Genomic DNA, 20050 nt, shown 5'->3' on the forward strand with positions numbered 1-20050 from the left:
TACTAAAATATTGAAGATAGCAAGAAAAGAGTATGAAGAATCAGCAGAAAAACCGGATGCCGCAATCCACTGGCCGGTGTCACTGCTACCCGCCAGAAGATGGAAAACATGTCAAGTATACCAGTAGTATGCAGCGGGGTGATTCACAACACAATAGCCCATATAATATGACTAGTTCAATAGTAATTCATGTGATCGTCACTCTAGTGCATAACCACCAGATGAGTCTCAGCTCAGCCCTAAAATGTGATGAAAAACAAGTATTCAAACATCCGCTCGAATCTAGCAATAAAGGGGGAGAAAATGAAATATATGTACAGCCCTCACATAAGTGAGACCACACACACCAAGCCTTATTATAAAGGATATGAGGGAGCTCATCTGTGGGTAACAGATAGAAAGTTAAAGCATACCATGAGACATGATGGAGGGTAAAAGCAGCAGGCACGGGACAGGCTAAGAACCTCGACGTGTGTTTCGCCTCAGCTTCGTCAGGAGGTCTATCTGTTACCCACAGATGAGCTCCCTCATATCCTTTATAATAAGGCTTGGTGTGTGTGGTTTCCTGCGAACACTGATACAGTTGACAGTGGCGCATATCCGACCAATCTGTCTTGAATGGGTCTAACCATGCCACCGCACCCCCACTCCCGCTAGCTACTCCTCTAGAGGTGGACCAAGTTTCTTGTATATAAGATTAGTAAAATCACTAAAATAAAGTGGCATAAATAGGAGGAAATGCTCAAAAACCCCAAACACTGTAGCATGTTTATAATTCCTCCACATGTGATCCGTTGCTAGCACCTTTCAGACCATGTTCACACACCATAGGTAGTCTAGTGGTAGGACCCATGCCACACTGAGATACCTTTACGGTGGTCCAAAAGGGCTCAGTTGTGTTCCTGACTGGAATACATTGGCTAAAGTCTCAGTTTTTAACATCAGCCTGAGGGATTAGCCAGTATTGTCAGTTGTATATCATTGTGGTGCACCTTTCGCAGTGATTTATATATAAGATTAGTGAATGTTTCCAGATCAAGGATACTGCAAAACATAAGCAGTTAAAAATAGATGAATAGCATTTTAGATGATGAACTACCAAGGAATTATACTGTGTCTCCTGTAACATAATGTTTTTTCCTGGCTATTCCTAGCGTGAGTATAAATCTAGATTACAGTATATACTGTACAGTAGTCAGTAATAAATGCATGTTGCCTATATCATGTCATAAAAGTCTTTAATGCTTATGTACAACTTCCAGAAATGCAGTTTTCATCTTGAGATTCCTCATATGAATGTTTTTCTATGATATGATATACAGAACAATCATTTTCAGTTACGAGCAATACTAAACTAGTAACTAGGGATGAGCAAATTGACTTCGGATGAAACATCCAAAGTCAATTCACTCATCCCTAGTAGTAACAGATTAGCCAAACATTGTCATGGAATCAGCATAGATAGCAGAAAGATAGGTAAAATGTCCTGATATATTACCAGACAATTACCTTAATAATTGTCCAATTAATTGTCCAATCAATAAACTACTGCCCTTCCATAGTATCAGGTGTGAAAAGTGTATGATCATGGTGCAAGTGCTGGACTATTAGTGGTCCCTTCAGTACAGATAGATGAGGTCAGCCTCACAGGTCATCCCTCACAAGTGATTTTTTTGACCTCCTACAGTGGAGTTTTTGTTATTGTCATTGTTGCTGTTCTTTGACAATCTATACATCCTATTATTCCTGTTAATCTAACGCCAGTAAGTAGTGGCTAACCAAATCTCTCCAAAAGCCCACAGAGAAGTCAATGCCTATCTAGGACACATTTTTCTATTATTAATTTTGTATTTTGAACAGTATGTTCATTGGATATTGGCCTTCTTGTCTGAGAGGACTACCCATCTAAAAGACTATTTTTTAACTGCAATTTTGAGTAGCTGTCTCAAAGAGATTTTACTATATGTAAAAAAAAAGTACCGGTAGGTTGCACCTTTTTCCCACAAGCAGCAGGCCCTATCTTCACCATTTTCCTACATTGCACTTAGTGAGAAAAAAGTCTGCAGTCTGTAATTCCATATTCTATATGTGATACTGCAAATATGATTTAGTTCTAGGATCGTTTTCTTAAGCATGTCTTTGAAAAAACCCACCAATGTAGACTGCTTTAGGCAGTTGCTGTGGGCAAAATTGCAGGCATATGTGTTACCTATTAATTGCCAACTTTTACATATGTAAATTAGTATTTGAAAAAGAGAAAAATGTTGAAAGCTCCTCGTAGCTTAATTCACTTGGCTTTAGAAACAGCAACATAGCATTCATTTCAATTCTGTAAAATAGTATATGACATAAATTATATATTAATATATGAATAGGCACTTGCCATAAATTGTGTCTTCATGATAGTGTTGCACTAGACACCAGAACTGCTTTCATGTATAATAAATGTATGACATATAGAGCAGTAGATGACATATCAAGGGACATTTATTAACCCCCTTACACCACTATTGTGGCGTAAAAGTAGCAGATTATGGTGTACTACTTTTTGCGTGGCTTAGCGGTAGGGGGCGTGGCTTAATGACGCCCACCACATTTACTATAACTTTCACCAGAAAGTGATAGAAGTCATAGCTGAAGTCTATGCCAGCCTGTAGTTGGCGTAGACTTCATTTTTTGGTGCACGGCAGCGCAGAGATGCATCTGATTTGTTAGGAGGCATTCGCCTCTTAATACATTAAATGCATCTCACTCCAGTGCAAGGATATGTGGTGGATGGATGCGCCAGTCTTGATATATCTCCCTCATAGCGTATGACAATTTTCTGCTGTCCAAAAAGTTGCTGTTTTGAGAAAAAATGTGTGGCTTTTTACTGTTGTATGCCACCCTTTGAAAAGTGGGTGAGAAAGTGGTTAGCTAAGTAAGTTTTGCTCCAGATTTTTCACTGCAACTTTAAAAAAAAGTCTCATAAGAGGTTGAAAACTCACTCCAGTAGGGGGGTGGCATAGAAAAACTAGACTAACTACACAAAAGTTTTAGATTTAAAGAGACGACAAATTTATTAAACAAAATGCAACAAAAATTGGGGCAAAGTACGTTAATGCAGCCAAAACTAACTTCAGAGATTACCCTTCATTGTAAATTCCCCCTAGATAGCAGGACTGTTACTGTGAAAATTGCCTCTACACTGTTTTAGTTTACTAACACTTTAAAGAGAAGCCATCACCATAACATTGCAGTGCAATCTGCAGGAATTGTATCACAGAGCAAGAAGAGCTGAGCAGACTGATCTATCATTTAATGGGAAAACATTTATCGAAACTTGAATTTTTTTTTATTTAACTGCTCGTCTTGGGCTTAGGAGTCCAGTGGGCGGTCCTGCTCCGTGCTTATCAGCCATCTCTAAATGCAAAGTTATGCAGGGAAGGCTGTCAGTCAATAAGTAGGAATGCCAACATGGTTCCTAAATCCTGAATGAGCAGATATTCAGATGAATACATGACAGGTTTACTAAATGTTTTTCCATATGACTATACAGTATATATCCATCTGCTCAGCTCCTCCTGCTCTATGACATGCTGCCTGCAAATTGCACTGATTTTCATGGTGATATGCTCTCTTTAATATTCAGGCAGTGCAAATACATAAAGGACGATGTACTTAGTAGAACTGACATATGCCTTGGAGAGTTAGGTGTCACATCCTGACAACACTCCTTTATGTAGGTTTTACTTTTAGGTCTTTTTTTCATTTATGGCAAGAATAGCCAAGCAGATTATACAATTCTTGCTATAAACATTGTGTCTGTCACAGCTGTTTGTTTGAGTAGTATCATTTTGCCATTTTTTCTTTCTCCTTCCCTACCTTTATTTTTAAGTGATACACTCCCTGTTATGATAGCAACGTGTATTCTTTCATTCCTAGGGTTCAACTGGCCCCCAGGGTCCTATTGGTTATCCTGGACCTCGCGGTGTCAAGGTATGGTATGACTGTTATGGCTTCTTTGGGTTCAGAATATTGATGGCCTATCCCCTGGATAGGCCATCAATATGATTTCAGCGGGTTCTGATTCTTGCACCTTTGCCAATCACCTGTTTTCAGGAGCCTGCTGGTTGTCTACTTGGAAGAGGAATGTGTTGCAGTTTTATCCCTCTCATATGGGAAAAAGATGCAATATCTGGCACTGCCTCTACTAAGTAGATGGTGTGTAGGTAGACAAACCAATGTAAGCAATGAAGAGGTTACAGGGCTCACATAAGCACCATGGCCCTTCGAACAGCTGATAAGAGGAGGTGCTGAGAGTCAGACAGGGTAGAGGATAGCGGATAAGTGTCTGATTGTTGGTCAGTGGGACCTCCAGTGGTCACAAGAATAGAGGCCCATGGGTCTCCTTTGTGAATGGAATGGTACAGTAGTTTGCATGCATGACCACTGCTATATTAAGTTAATGGAATAGTGGGCATGCATATGCACTACAACTCCATTCACAAAGAAATCTCCAGGATCTCTATTCTTGTTATTACTGGGGGTCTGACTGCTGGATCAGACACTGTGAATAGGTAGTAAGTGTTCTTTATGGAAAAATAAAACATTAATTTGTTTTAGATAATCCCTTTTTGTTTAAAGGGTACCCTAAAAATAAGCTGATGACAGGGTGTCCTCTGCAATCAACACTAATCTGTGGTGGAATCAAGCAGCAAGTGCTCAATTTACATGCTGTGCCAATACATTAGTTCTCGATGCAATGACTGAGCAGTACATTTAATGTAGAGACACCCTACAATGCAAAAAATACGCTACTATATCGGAGTCCTGAACAAGGGATCCCCCTCTCCCCATTTAGTTTTATAAACCACAGAAAACCTTTAAGATAAATAAATCATATAAAATATGTATTTTGGGCAATTTATGTTCAGTTTGTTTAAGCAAAAATGTTATTCTTTCAAAGGGCCCTCATAATGCATTTCATTATTTTTTGTTTAGGGTGCTGATGGTGTCAGAGGATTGAAGGGAGGCAAAGGAGAAAAGGTACATCTGTATGTCATTGCATGTGTGAACATGGAAAAAGAATTCTAAATTAAACATTTTCTATTTTGATGTGCCATTTCTGAAGATATGATCCTCTGAACAGAGAACATTTCATTGATATGTTCATCATCCATAAAACTTTATTATGCACTTTTTTGTGCTTTCTCTGTTTGCTAGCTAAAACACAAATCTTGTTACATTCTAAACAACATTAATAAGTAAAAATGCCACAGAATAGCTTTTTTTTTTTTTACAAATTCAGTTTTGGTTTTCAGACTTTTGAGTGGGGATTGGTTTCCATACAGTGGCATAACTAGAAATGACTGGGCCACCCAGCAAATATTTAAACAGGGCCCCCCTAGCAACATCTTTGCAACCAACTGTGGCTAGTCAAGATTGTGCTCTCAGATGAGGCCTGGCAGCTGCTCTATCCGTTTCCTATAGTGTCTCTGTATATAATGTCATTTTATAATACTGTTGAGGGGGCCCTGACAAAAATATATTTCAGTCCTCCTTCTGGGTGGGCCCCTTCTGAGTTTGGACCCCAAAGCAGTTGTTTCCCCAGCTTCTCTTATAGCTCCGCCCAGGGGTGTAACTACCATAGCGGCAGACCATGTGACTGCTATGGGTCCCGGGACAAGAGGGGGCCCAGTATTAGTTGGGATTGTCTCCTCTTCTATTAGAAAACTTGGTCAGGACTCTACCCTCTAAAGCAGCGGTAGGCAACCTTCGGCACTCCAGCTGTTGTGAAACTACAACTCCCAGCATGCATACTTGCTCTGCTCTTCTCAGAACTCTCAAAGAAATGAATAGAGCATGCTGGGAATTGTAGTTTCACAACAGCTGGAGTGCCGAAGGTTGCTGATCCCTGCTCTAAAGGAACAACCTTTAGCAAATAAGGCAGTGGAAAAATGGCCCAAGGGTCATTGAAAAGGGTTTAGGCGTAAACCCTTCTATCCTGTGTGGGAAGCCTGGTTTGATCCTTGGTATAGGGCCCTTACTTTTCTATGTATGCCACTGCCTCCACCCCTGTTTACATATATTAGATAGATGGAAATCTCCTATGGAATTGAACCAAAAAAGCTTGTTTGGAATTGAACAACGTGTGACCCATATTGGTTAATGTTAGACCTTACATTGTAATAATTCTTCAATCAAAATATTTCTTACAGTAGATTGGGCCACTTAAAGTGATCCTCCATTTGAATAAAATAACCTCACATTAACTGGGGAACATATAGAGAAATTACATGGTGTCTGCCTTTTCATCTTTTTACTTGCAGATCTTGAGTTCCTCTTCTGTCGTCCAAGATGGCCGAATCACTTCTCAGACTGCCAGATGTATACTGTCATTGGTTGCCCAAGGCACTTGTCAAGCTCTGTTCTTGTGAGCAGTGCTGGTCAATCCAAGTTTCTTGAGCTACCAAATGCTCAGTATAGGTTAGATGGTCTGAGAAGTGGTGTGACCATCTTGGATGGCAGAAAAACCCAGGAAAAGGCAAATCTGCCGCTGCAAACATGAAAAGTAGGGTACCAGGTAGATGTTTTGTTCTCCAGCTAATATGAATTTATTTTCTTCAACAAGAGGGTTATTTTAATCCAAGTTATTCATTATATGGGCAGCAGGGCTTTAGGAAGGATGTAAGCCACCCTGCAGAAGAGCATGAGCCTTGTGGTGTTGATTATGGTGGTGAAAGGGCCAATTTTTAGTCAGTGCTGATGTACAGTATGACAGAGTATTCTAATCATAGTAGGATATTCCCCTTTAATGGTGACTAGCATTTGTGAGCACTTTTTACATTTCTGAGCCCAAAGTAGCTTTGGGCTCCTTTTTAACTTGGACAACTCCTTTAACAAATTGTCTGACTTTTCTATTGTCCCCAAAAAACATGTGTTTAAACACCATACACACAGGAAGTTAGTCGATGGTCTACACTGCCATCCCTATTAGAGATGTTGGATTGTGGGCCTAACTGGAAAAGCACTGCCATGTTATGCCTAATATTAGGATACCCTAATGTTCTGTCTAGAAATGAGTGAAACTCCTAAAATGTATTTCTGCCTCATTCGTCCGAATCGGCCAAGAAATTCAAATTAATTCTACCTGAATGGAATGTGCATTAGATGACTTGAATCTCTCTCTCTTCTCTCCCTCTCTTTCTCTCTGAAAAAATTCTCCCCGCAAACAAATCTGAAGAAATCCTGATTCTATCGAATCAGAATAAAAAACAAAAAACAATTCAGTTTGAATTTCAGTTCTAACAAATCAATTGGCTCATCTGTAGTTCAGTCCTCTAAGAAATGGATAACTCTAAGGCCTCATGCACACAAACGTATATTCTTTCCGTGGCCATTCATTTTTTTTTGCGGACCGTATACGGAACCATTCATTTCAATTGGTCTGCAAAAAAAACGAAAGTTACTCAGTGTGTATTCCGTTTCCATATGTCCGTATTTCCGTTCCGCAAAAAAATTGAATATGTCCTATTATTGTCTGCATTACCGACAAGGATAGTACTGTTCTATCAGGGGCCAGCTGTTCCATTCCGCAAAATATGTAATGCACACGGACGTCATCCGTATTTTTTGCGGATCTGTTTTTTGCAGACTGCAAAATACATACGGTCGTGTGCATGAGGCCTAATAAAGACTGCTCCTAAGTTTGAGGAATTTGTAATTGTTTTGCTGAAAGTCTACTGATTGAATGCAGCTTACAACTTTCCAGATATATGTATATTTTCCTAATATATATACTCCTGAGCATTGTTACAGTTTCGGCCTAAAATAGCCGGGATAGATTTAATCATTTCTGTACAGATATGATGTATATCATATAGATAGGGAGTTGAGTCTGCAGAAACATTTCCATTTTACAAATACATTGTGCTAGATAAGGCTTCCCAGCATTAAAGTTACTTTAGTAATTAACAGGGAGTGCTTTCTTTTTCAACTCTATCTGGTCAGCACAGTTCAGTTTATTTTCTTATTGTTTGAAGATTTTTACTGACTGCCAATTTTACAGAGACGTGAGAAATTTTGGGCACTTCACTTCTGTAATTCAAGACAAACTGCAGAGCTCTACTTTGTTAGCAAAGCTAATAACACTTAATCCAGAGATGTGCTCTGTGCGGCTGGCAGGTGCTCGGCATACTACTGCACTGATCCATCTACAAGTGGTCATTAGACGTGAGCAAACACACTATAATCCTGCTAGCGTTTCCTCTCTATATTAGTGTTATAGCTGTCCTAGGAACTGCGAGCAAGGACTTACTATTTGAGATCTGTTGTTATCTGTGACATTCAATTATAAACCCAGGTCATTAGCTGCACCTCATCATAGACCTTTCAGATATAATCTGCTTATAGATCATTTTAAGATTACCTTTCACAATAAAAGTGGACAGAAAACTTTCCCCGTGTGTATAAAATCATACCAGCTAATAACTACAATGATGAGATTTACTGGAGATACTTCATTAATGAGTGGTGAGTGGTGTAACATTCTATGAATCGATCTGAGAAGACTGATAGCAGGCAGAATAGGAGATACAGCTATTTAATGTTGAGGATGTTTTACAGAAGGTTGGATATCTGTGCAAAATACAGCGGCCCCTCAAGTTACAATATTAATTGATTCAGGGGCGACCATTATACATTGAAACCATTGTAATTTGAGTCCATAAATCTAGGGAAAACTAGAAATTGGTTCCAAAGCCACAAAATGTCATCCCAAGAAAAATATGGATCTAACTAAGACATATAAAGCAAGTGCTTGCATATAACAGTCAGGAATATATGCTGGAAGCTGGATATAACTTTCTATGATGAGGACAGGAGCTTACTTAGTCTTTCCATTTGGTTAGGCCCCTACACATTGCCAAATGGAGGAATCAGTCCTACCATCCTCCTCTTTTTGTAAGGTTAGAGCCACGTGGTCAGGTTTCCTGATGCAGTTTTGGAAGCCAAAACCAGGAGTGAATTAAAAAAAAAAGAGGAGAAAAGGGATCTATACTTTTTCTCCTGTGTTATGATCAACTCCTGATTTTGACTTCCAAAACTGCATCATGAAACCTGTGACCATGTGGACTGATCCTCTTTGCTCCAACTGATGGAAATTATTATCTCTTGATTGAGATCTAGGTGGTTGAAATTTGATTATGTTACAAGTTACAACCCCTAAAATGTAAAAATGTGGCTACTCATAGTAGTTGTTTTGCCTTTTTCTGGATCAACACTGCAAAGTTAAAACCCACAATCATAGGGTAAACTGGGTGGATTTGTGTCTTTTTTCATCTTTACTAGTCTCTGTGTTAGTGGTCACTGTATTAATGAATTTATCTTTTTAAGGGCATTACATATATCTGTTGATGTCCTACAGTTTTGCATTGTAATGGATTATGTATATTATTAATATTTATTTGCTTGCATCTAAGGGAGAAGATGGTTTTCCTGGATTTAAGGGTGACATGGGACTAAAAGGAGACAGGGTGAGTATTTCGAATAACATTTTGTTTTAATTTCATAAATAAATTATTAACTTTTGTTACCCTGTAAATGCTACCATTATTTCATTCTCTGCCCTGGCAGTAAAATAGTTTACAACATGGAGGAGTAGAAATATATCAAGTCTATGAGAATTTAGTCACATGAAGACTTTATTTAAATTATTAATATCTTCAAACTTCCTGATTCAGTCTGAGATGAATATGTTTTTGTTATTCTAACTCCTTTACTCATTTCCCCTTACAGGGAGAATTTGGTCCTCTTGGTCCAAGAGGAGAAGATGGCCCTGAAGGTCCAAAAGGAAGATCTGGTCCAAATGGAGATTCTGGGCCTGTAGGTCTAGCTGGTGAAAAGGTAAACCAGTTGTCTTTTTCCATAATACATGGAAAGAAGAAAAATAGTTCTAGCTGATGACCTGAGAGAAATCAAAAAGCACAAAAATGCACACATATCATGGATATTGCAGCATGATGCAATGGCCATGTATACATTTTACATTGTATATATAGGTAATATAGAACTTGATGCAATTTACAGTGCCACTTGGAGCTACCGAAATTATGTGGTGGGCAGTGGGTACATATCCTGCTTTTTGTTATGTTGGTCCAGGAACATTTATCTACCGATGTTCAGCTTTTTATCCATTTAGTTTATTTGTGAAATTACTTAAAATGGTTGCCCAAGCTAGAAAAACATGGCTGGTTTCTTCCCCCCCCCCCCCCAAAAAAAAAACCTGTTCATGGGTTGAGTCTGAGATATTGAAGCTTAATCCATTTGCAGTGAATGGGACTGAGTTACAGTATCACACACAACCCATGGACACACGAGGTACAGTTTTTGGAAGAAAGCGGCCATGTTTTTCTAATCTTTGACAAACCTTCCTTTTATGATTAATGGTAAATAGCTTTATATATTGCCAGCACTAGCACTACGCATCGGGGATTCAGCTCATCTTTGGTTGTTTTCTTGTGTGCATCAAACACATTCAGAATAAATATTTTAGTGGCCACATCAAACATGTAAAATACTCAGCTATTTGAATTACACACAGGAATGTTGCTTTTGGTTTTTATGGGATACGGTTGGATTTTCCTCCTGCTGCAAAGTTATGAATGTCTTACTTCTTAAAGGAAGAGAGTATTTCTATGGGCAAGAATAAAATGAGAACACTGATCCATTTCCGTGTGCTCATTATGGATTTTTAAATGATTTTTTTTAGGATAGGTTGGGATGATTACTAAAATATAATATTTATATAACAATAAATTCTAAATCATCAGATTAATTATAATGGTCTTTTATTTACCTTAGGGCAAACTCGGTGTACCAGGATTGCCCGGTTACCCAGGCAGACAAGGTCCAAAGGTAAGGAAAGAAAGCTGGAAAAATGTATCATTTAAGTATGTCAAATTAAAGACTTAAAGGGGTATTCCATCCTATGGATAGGGGAAAATTATAAGATCGGTGGGGATCCTACCACTGGCATCGCCACCGATCCCGAAAATGGATACTCAGAGCCCATTGAAATGAATTGAGCGGCAGGTACAATATGCGAAATGCCGCTCCATTCATCTCTACAGAAGTTCTAGAATCAGCCGAATACAGCACTTAGCTATTTCCAGAACTCCCATAGAGATGAATAGAACAGCAGTTTGCGTGTCTGATCTGCCACTCTGTTCATTTCGAGGGGATCCAAGGGGTTTGGAACCCCACTGATCTAATAGTTATGCCTTATCTTGTGGATAGGGAATAACGTTTGACGACTTGAATACTCCTTTAAGGGCCCTTTAGGCCTCATGCACGCAGCACAGAGCCTTTACAATGGCAGGAGTTCCAGTGGTTCAGTAGTATTGGTCCATGGGATAAAAACCACATTCTTTTGGGGGGGGGGTATTTTTCAGTAATGTGGCATGCTTTGGAACTTGTTGTATGAAATCAGCAGCAGATCAATGTACCGTATGGCTCATATTGCATGGATCTGAAATACAACACAAAACCTTACAGTCAGAACATGCAGTATTTGGCGTAGATTGTTACACCCCGACTATTAAAATAATGCCTCCTCTTTTTATTTATACTATACTATAATAAAGAGTATGTTCCTGTTTTCCACTAAGACTCTAAAGCTCAAACTGAAAAAGTCCTCAGTGGGTATGTCTTTGAGCAGTCTACATCTATCAAGTTGTAAAAAACAGATTCATCATAATCTTCTGTTTCCAGGAAAGCCTGGTAGCAAACAATATGGCCACCATTACCTCTTCCACGGAAGAGAATCCTGCTTATCCATGCAGAGACGTATTCCAGCTGTATGTATTTACATAACTAGAACAATTGCCATGCAGGAGACTAGAAAGCTGGGTGGCAAGCAGTTATGGAGTGGAAATGGCAGCCATATTAGTTGCCATCCTTTCCAGGAGCTATATTTAAGAAGCAGTACAGTAAGATGTTGAAGTAGACAGGAGAACGAAGCTCACATCTGGTCACCTATGAATTGGAGTTGAAATTTCCAGCAGTTTACAGCAAGACTTTTTCTTGAAAATGTGATGTTTTTACAGCATTATGTGACACTGAGTCACACGTGTCCCCATTTGGACCTCTCTGTATTTGTACAACCACCTGACCTGCTGCAAATCTGCCTCATTCTCACCATGACTGTCACATCGATTGCTTTCCATTCTGTGTTTCTTCTTCAATAGTCTGCAGAGATTTTCTGCCACATCCTGAGATCAAAGTCGTTCAGCTGTTTTGCTATTGAACAAATAGATGAGTGTATCAGGAGGGTTGCTCCAGATGCTTCTTTTTTACATAAAACAACATGCTGAATCCTTTCTGCCGCTCCGCAATCATGTTCTTACTAGAGAACAAAGCACTTTCTTCTCATGAGTCTGCCACTTTTCTCTTTGTCCCCAAAGCTTAATTCACTGTTATTGGAAGAAGGGTAACAAGATGGATAAAGTGCATTCCTGTCTCTACATGTTCTGCCATCTTAGTCTTCGGGGCTTTGAAACAGAGTCCATTACTGTAGCTGTTCTTTTGGAAGTAACCTGCACGTGTCACCATTAATTATCATTTTCTGGTTCACTCGTGTGTTACAAACTGACCCTGCACCATTTCTCAGAGATTTTACAGACATGGTTATACTTTTTTGTATAGCCATCAAATTCCATTAAGAATTGGTATAATTATATTTGTCAACTGTTCCTGAATGTCTGGATGGCTCCTGGAAATAGTGGAGACCTCTCTGACTTGGAATTTCCTGGGTGCTGTAAAAGCCGTCAGGAACCTCCCAAAAATTAGCCCTGGAGGTGTGTAGTAACAGTATGCTGCATTATCAGACTCAGCCCCAGCATCCAAATGAACACTGAGGAGACGGTGACACATCACGCAAAGGGGGACATGACCCACAAAAAAGGCATAGTCTGTGGAACAGGGCATGACAGTGCCTGGAAAAGCTTAGTAAACCTCCCAGAAGCCAATTTTCAAAAATGTACCAAGTATGAGTGTAGTTCAAGATTTACAAGTGATGAGTTCATCATATAGCATCATATAGTGATGAGCTTGTCATATAGTGCAACTCATCATGATATTACAATGGATTTGCCTGTTGTTTTCTAAGGCCTGTAGGTAAAGCATAGGGCAGGGATGCACAACCTTTTCTGGTCCAAAGGCCACTTTGCCAGATTAAACCAATTCAAAACCTAAATGGGTATTACCAGCTGAGACACTGATGACATATTGAAAGTATATTCCCTAAATACCTGAAACCAGATCCACTTCCAGGAGTCCTATTTTCTCCATACCACAGAAAAGAGGAGGCCATGCATGCACGTGGCTTTTTCTACTCCCATCAACTACAATGAAGATGCATTTATGCAAGGTCTCCAGCTCATCTAGTTCATTCTAAAGTGCCACGCAAGAATTGGGAGACCCCCATTTTGCCAATATATGGGGCCCCTAGAAAAGCTACACAGTGCTCCTTTATTGCTTACCCATCCCTGCTCGAGCTCTATGTGCCACTCCGCTCCTATATGGAAAATACATGCAAGAAGCCACCAGACACTGATAAGCATATCTGTGACGAAATGCTCAGAGCTACATGAAGGGGCAGGTCATGTACACATCATGGCTCGGTATTTTTCAGAATGTAAAAGGATCCATAGGCTTTCTGAAATGGTTTAAAATGTCCAGTTGTCTCTGATTGACACATTTCTGTCGGTATCCATTTTTCAACAGGACAGACAGGTGAAGGCTGAATTCAGAAGTGACAGCATCCACTATCATCACAAAGATTCTTCTTTATTTAGGGAATCTTCCAACATGAAAAATATGCAGCATTTCGACCCAGAAGGTAATGACCTTCTGGGTCGAAATGCTGCATATTTTTCATGTATTTTTCATATTTTTCATGATACTGGATGCTGTCCCTTCTGAATCCTGTATATACAAGCTCAGACATTGAAACTGTAAATAGGCATTTTTCGGTCCCGTTGAACAACAAAATTCTGATGGATCAGATTTTTTTTTTACAAAACAAGTCTAGGGCAACAGAATGCTACAAGGTGGACATCCTGTTGCATCCTCTTGCAATAACCTGTTTGCTCCATTTTTTGGTATAATGGAATAAAATAAATCACGGTGTGAACCTAGCCTTAACTGCCTTTCTGCAGTGTAGACTGACTGTCACCAGTGAATTGAGGGCAGCTGCAGAGGATGTTAGGAGTCATATTAGGCTAGGTCTACACGACGACATTTGTCGTGCGACGATTAAGCAATGGTGGATTGTAGACTAAGGCTAGGTCTACACGACGACATTTGTTGCGCGACAATAAGTTGCACCAATGTCGCGCGACAATTTTTATAATGGCAGTCTATGGTGTCGCACTGCAACATGTGACATGCTGCGACTGTGACGTGACAGTCGCAGAAAATCCATTTGAGATGGATTTTTCTGCGACTGTCGCATCGCTGCCGCGGCATGTCGCATGTTGCAGTGCGACACCATAGACTGCCATTATAAAAATTGTCGCGCGTATAGACTATATACATCTGGGTGGTCCGCATTCATCTCTGCAAGGATGTTTCTGAATGTCCTTGCAGCAGGCACAGAGATCTTGGTAAATGGTTGTCTCCTATGGAGAAGTTCGACAAGGTATATTATCATCCCGCCTTCCCCATTGCTGTATATATGGTGTTCAATGAGCGCTGTGTATACAGATCAGAAAGCGGACATGATGTTTCCTGCTCTGGTCCTAGCAATCATTTGATCGATGAGGTGCCAGTTAATTGCAGGAGCTGCCAAATCCTAGCAGACCTAGATACGTTTACCCATTTATCGCCAGAGATCATGATTGTTGCTACATACTAATGTTTGAAAGAGAGGCATAGCCCATACTCTCAAGCCAAGAGCTCATGGCTTATTGCAAAATGTGGACTTGAACGCAAGTCTTATTGACCATTTTAGGCTACTTTCACACTCACGTTTGGCGCGGATCCGTCATGGATCTGCACAAACGCATCCGTTCAGATAATACAACCGTCTGCGTCAGTTCAGAACGGATCCGTTTGTATTATCTGTAACATAGCCAAAACGGATCCGTCTTGAACACCATTAAAAGTCAAAGGGGGACAGATCCATTTTCTATGGTACCAGATTGTGTCAGTGAAAACGGATCCGTCCCCATTGACTTACATTGTGTTTCAGGACTGATCCGTTTGGCTCAGTTTCATCAGATGGAAACCAAAGCCTTAGGCTACTTTCACACTGGCGTTTTGGTTTCCGTTTGTGAGATCCGTTCAGGGCTCTCACAAGCGGTCCAAAACTGATCAGTTTTGCCCTTAATGCATTCTGAATGGATAAGGATCCGCTTAGAATGCATCAGTTTGGCTCAGTTTTCCTCCGTTTCGTCTCCATTCCGCTTTGGAGGCGGACAACAAAACGCTGCTTGCAGCGTTTTGGTGTCCATCTGATGAAACTGAGCCAAACGGATCCGTCCTGACACACAATGTAAGTCAATGGGGACGGATCCGTTTTCACTGACACAATCTGGCACAATAGAAAACGGATCCGTCCCCTATTGACTTTCAATGGTTTTCAAGATGGATCCGTCTTGGCTTTGTTAAAGATAATACAAACGGATCCTTTCTGAATGGATTCATGCGGATGCGTTTGTGCAGATCAATGACGGATCCGCACCAAACGCGAGTGTGAAAGTAGCCTTAGAGGCTTTTTACACAGTGCACTCCCATTCATATTTGACTTGGATTCAACTTTACAATAAAATCCATCCTTTGTTAATGAGTTTTCTGGAGTCGGATCAAGTGAAACAATTATTGATTCCAATGATTTACAGCCGTCTTGATGACATATTCTGATCTTTTCTATGCTTTCGGGATCTGAAAAGTTCTGGTAAGAGATTATTTTAATGTGCAGGTCACATCATCTTATCTGCAGACAGAGATAGGTTTTAAATATGTGTAATGTTCTCTAAGCAAGTCTGCATGTTTCCTTTCTTTCAATGCACCTCTTGTAATAATTACTATGAACACTAGGTGGAGCATAAACCAGCTAGCCAATTTTCTTGGATAATATTTGAATAGTTTTATATTACTGTGTAATAATCCTATTTATTATGATCTCATACTCCTACTGCTTCAACTTGTGAATCAAATTGTAATTTGCTTGTCATTATGGGCAATTTAATTTGACGCCTGAGTTTCCCTTTTTTTGTGAACTTGAGATACAAATATGCAAAGAGGTATTGTCATTGTCTGTGAGTCACCAAATGACGTGGACAAATCTGCCCACCTATAATTGTGTATCTATCTATGTATTTTTATGTTAAATATTCTCCAACTCATTTATCTTGTGTTTGCATTTTAATAGGGATCTACAGGTTTCCCTGGATTTGCTGGAGCCAATGGCGAGAAAGGGGCTCGGGTACGACTGTAAACCCTTTTTACCTCAAGCTCAGAGCAATTTTGTAATAAGAGACGATGAAGCATTTTAAAAATAATTCTTAGAATTCCTCTGACTACTGAACTAAATTGCTTCTGGATACCCTCATTTCTTGAAATTTAAGTAACTTTACTGTATACCCAACAGATAGCATCCTAAGCATGTGCATGATATGATATTTAGTACCATTCTTAAAGAAAATGCAGTGGTATTTTATGCCCTATAACATATATAGTTCCACTTCAGCTGAAGACCAACATTCCCCCCAGCCTGTATTAGAAGAAGTCAAATACTTGGACAGAAGACGTCCTATCTGCACTGTCTATCTGTATTTTATTAACATGAATATTTGTGTTTCACTAGGGTGTTGCTGGCAAGCCAGGTCCAAGGGGACAACGAGGTCCAACGGTGAGTGTGCTTCCATCTTATAGTAGAGACTATTACAAGCGCATGGGACGACTAGAAACTCATATATTGTATTTTTCTCTTGCATTCTGAATGTTGTAGTTACAATGGTGAAAGGAGTCTCATAAGGTTACCTTGTTTCCTCACTTAGGGTCCACGGGGCGCTCGGGGTCCTAGAGGTTCTACCGGAAAACCAGGTCCTAAGGTAACTATCTTGGCTTTGTCATAATATGGACTGGGCAGTTGTGGTATTATGGGTGAAATCTTCTATATGGGTGAAAAGGTATAGGAATGTTACATATCAATTGGAAAGGAAATCTAGTATATATAATGCAGTGCATACTGTCAACGAAGAACAAAATTATTGTAGTGTCATTCCCTTGTAAACACTACATGTAATGTCTCTATTCCACGTTGCTTGACATATATCCTCTTTTTCAGGGCACATCAGGAAATGATGGTCCTTCTGGCCCACCTGGTGAACGGGTAAGTGGTACCTGGAGGTTTTGTGGTTGCTGCAGTTATTTAAAAAATGCATGAACACTTGTGTGCCTAACATATCTACACATCTGAGTTTGTCAAATGCATCAGAGTTGAGTTTGGTTCTACATGTGGTTTTACAAAGGGCCAAAGATGAAACGATTGCATTATTCTATCACTAAGGGTGACCCTGTAACACATAGAGGGGCTAGACCTTCTAGAATGGCTAGAGTTCCAGTCCAGAACAGTTAATCCGCATTTGATTTCTCACCAGTTTTTATTTTATTTTTAATTTTTTTAAACAGTGGTTCTTCCTTAGAAATCTTGGGGCACATTTATTAAGACCGCCGTTTTAGACGCCGGTCTTAATAAGCCCTATAGCTGGCAGTGGATCCGTCGGAGTTATGAAGAGGCGCCGGCCTCTACATAACTTCGGCAGATCCCCCACCACTTCTAAATGTAAGACAGCTTCCTATACCAGGTGTAGAAAATGGTAATTGAGACGGGCCTGCCTTCCTCACCCACATCATGCCCCCTTTTTTAGACCTGGCTTGAGCAGCGAGAAGTCGCAGATTGCGGTGTAAAGGACCTTTGTGCCGTAATCTGCATCAGAAATACGCCTAATTTAGGCATATTTCTGTTTGATAAATGACCACCCATGTCCTTAGAGCTACTGCTGCTCTTTACACTGTGGTATTAATCTGCATAATGGTGCCGTAGTGCTCATCATGCAGCAGCATCGACAATATGGAGGCTTGGAAGTTGTCTCTAAAGATGTCCGTGCTTTCCCTTTGTCAGTCACTAGATTTCCCTTCCTTCAGTTCTCTGTTAAGCATTGAATATTGAACCTGCACTAATGTATTTGTGTCACGGGGTACACTGCTCTTCTCTTATCAAGACAGAATGCATTGTAACGTGTTGTATTTTCTTGTGTCACTGAGCAGTTTATCTGCTGCTTTACTACCATCCTCATTATAATGCAGAATATTGTAATTATCTAGCCAGTATTCAGTGACACACTGGGAAGCAGCAGATTCCTGCAGGAGTCTGATCTTAATGTTGAGAAGCAGCTGAAAATAGATTTTTTTTTTTCCTGTGAAAATCAGCCTTTACATTTCCAGAAATTTTTCACATAGACATAAATTTCAAAGAAAACAATTACGTTTTCTCTTATCTATTTCTATTTTCCTAAAAATGTCTATAAACCATAAAGGGAATCTTCCCCACCATTCTGAACTATAATTTGCAGTAATACATGGGTAGTTCTACAGCTAAGCAGTCCAGAACTCCATTTTTTTTTTTTTTTTCCTACTGCCTTCCCCCTTCATTCACCGCTGTCAGGACTGAAAGCTGCACTGAAATACAAAGTCCGGACTGCTGGGCTGCGCTAACATAATAGAGAGGACTCCTGTGTGAATGCACAGCAGTCCTGACAATGTGTTTCAGTTCAGCGTTAAACAATGACAGCTGGATAATGGGGGGTACAAAAATAAAAAGTAGCAATCTGGACTCCTTATCTGCAGTATTAGTCATGTGTGACAGATTCCCTTTAAATAGCTGACAGTTATCTCTACTGACTCTCTCGAACACATACACACTCAGTTTGCCCGAGCATGTATGTGTTTTCCATGGGGAGCTAGGAGAAAGCGACAGCAAGATACCTCTGATGGCGGCTTATCTCCTGAGAGACAAAATGATGCGCCATTCAGTATGCGCAGCACTTCTGGTCTGACATCATTTGGCAGGGAAGAGTTGGGAGCTCCCAGTACATATTAGATTGTTGGACAGTTCCAGTAAAAATGGTGGGTTCAGCCAACGATATCTTAATGTGTTTGTGAGGGAGTCTTGATCCAGGTTTGACCACCTCTACGCAATTCTACTGAAGGGTTTTCTTTCACCTGGGACAAAGATTCAGTTTGTTGTCCAAGTTCTGTTTCTGGTTCCCCTGTCCAGGGCCCCTGGATTACATCTAGATAAACATTGACAGTTTAGCCCCGCACTACACAATACTACACATTGATACCGCAAAATTTGTTTCACTGTCATCAAACAAGATGGTTCCACATGGACTTCCAAAAGAAGGTGTTGCGCAGCAGTCTATGTAACATCTGTTTGGCCACGTGCAGTGTAAGAGTTCAAGGATCCAGTCACTCGGCTCAAGCAGTAATACACATGGAAAGAGAAGATGATCTACGCACTCTTCTAAAATCCCAATGTTTATTGAAGTGCAGGAAAAAAAAAAAACGGAATATATGGAATACGGGATATAAAATGTCCAAAAGACATGTTTTGTTTGGTCCCGTGTTCAGTGGTCTATAGTCAAATGAATACATAGCTATTTAAAAACAGATAGACTGATAGGACAATGCATAACCCCCAAATTGGGAGGATTTTTAAAAATTCAGATTTCAGGGTAAAAGTAAGAGGAGCAGATGCCCGAGACTAGTAATCCGATTGCATCTCAGTCTAGCACCCGGCCCACTGGGGCATATTTATCAAAACTAGTTGTGGTTTGCCTTTAGCAACCTAGCAGGTTTCTATCTAGTAGTCCAGATCACCTTTTGAGTTAAATATTTATTAGGAAACATGCACAAGTTATATTTAAAGATAGACATTTTATAGTAGAACTTACATTATGAGGATGGAAATGATGTATTCTAATCGACCAGGGCTATCTAA

At 39.9% G+C, this 20050-nt stretch overlaps 1 protein-coding gene across 1 annotated transcript in view; it reads left to right on the forward strand.

The window, feature by feature from the left end:
* Positions 1-20050, forward strand: part of COL11A1 (collagen type XI alpha 1 chain) — a 189760-nt gene that overhangs the window by 112247 nt on the left and 57463 nt on the right. Inside the window, exons 27-35 of the mRNA XM_040407771.1 lie at positions 3925-3978; positions 4984-5028; positions 9462-9515; positions 9778-9885; positions 10843-10896; positions 16415-16468; positions 16850-16894; positions 17043-17096; positions 17333-17377. Of these exons, the coding sequence (XP_040263705.1) occupies positions 3925-3978; positions 4984-5028; positions 9462-9515; positions 9778-9885; positions 10843-10896; positions 16415-16468; positions 16850-16894; positions 17043-17096; positions 17333-17377 (513 nt within the window). The remainder of the gene's footprint in view (positions 1-3924; positions 3979-4983; positions 5029-9461; positions 9516-9777; positions 9886-10842; positions 10897-16414; positions 16469-16849; positions 16895-17042; positions 17097-17332; positions 17378-20050) is intronic.

The sequence above is a fragment of the Bufo bufo genome, chromosome 9 (assembly GCF_905171765.1).
Source record: "Bufo bufo chromosome 9, aBufBuf1.1, whole genome shotgun sequence".
Taxonomy (NCBI): Eukaryota; Metazoa; Chordata; class Amphibia; order Anura; family Bufonidae; genus Bufo; species Bufo bufo.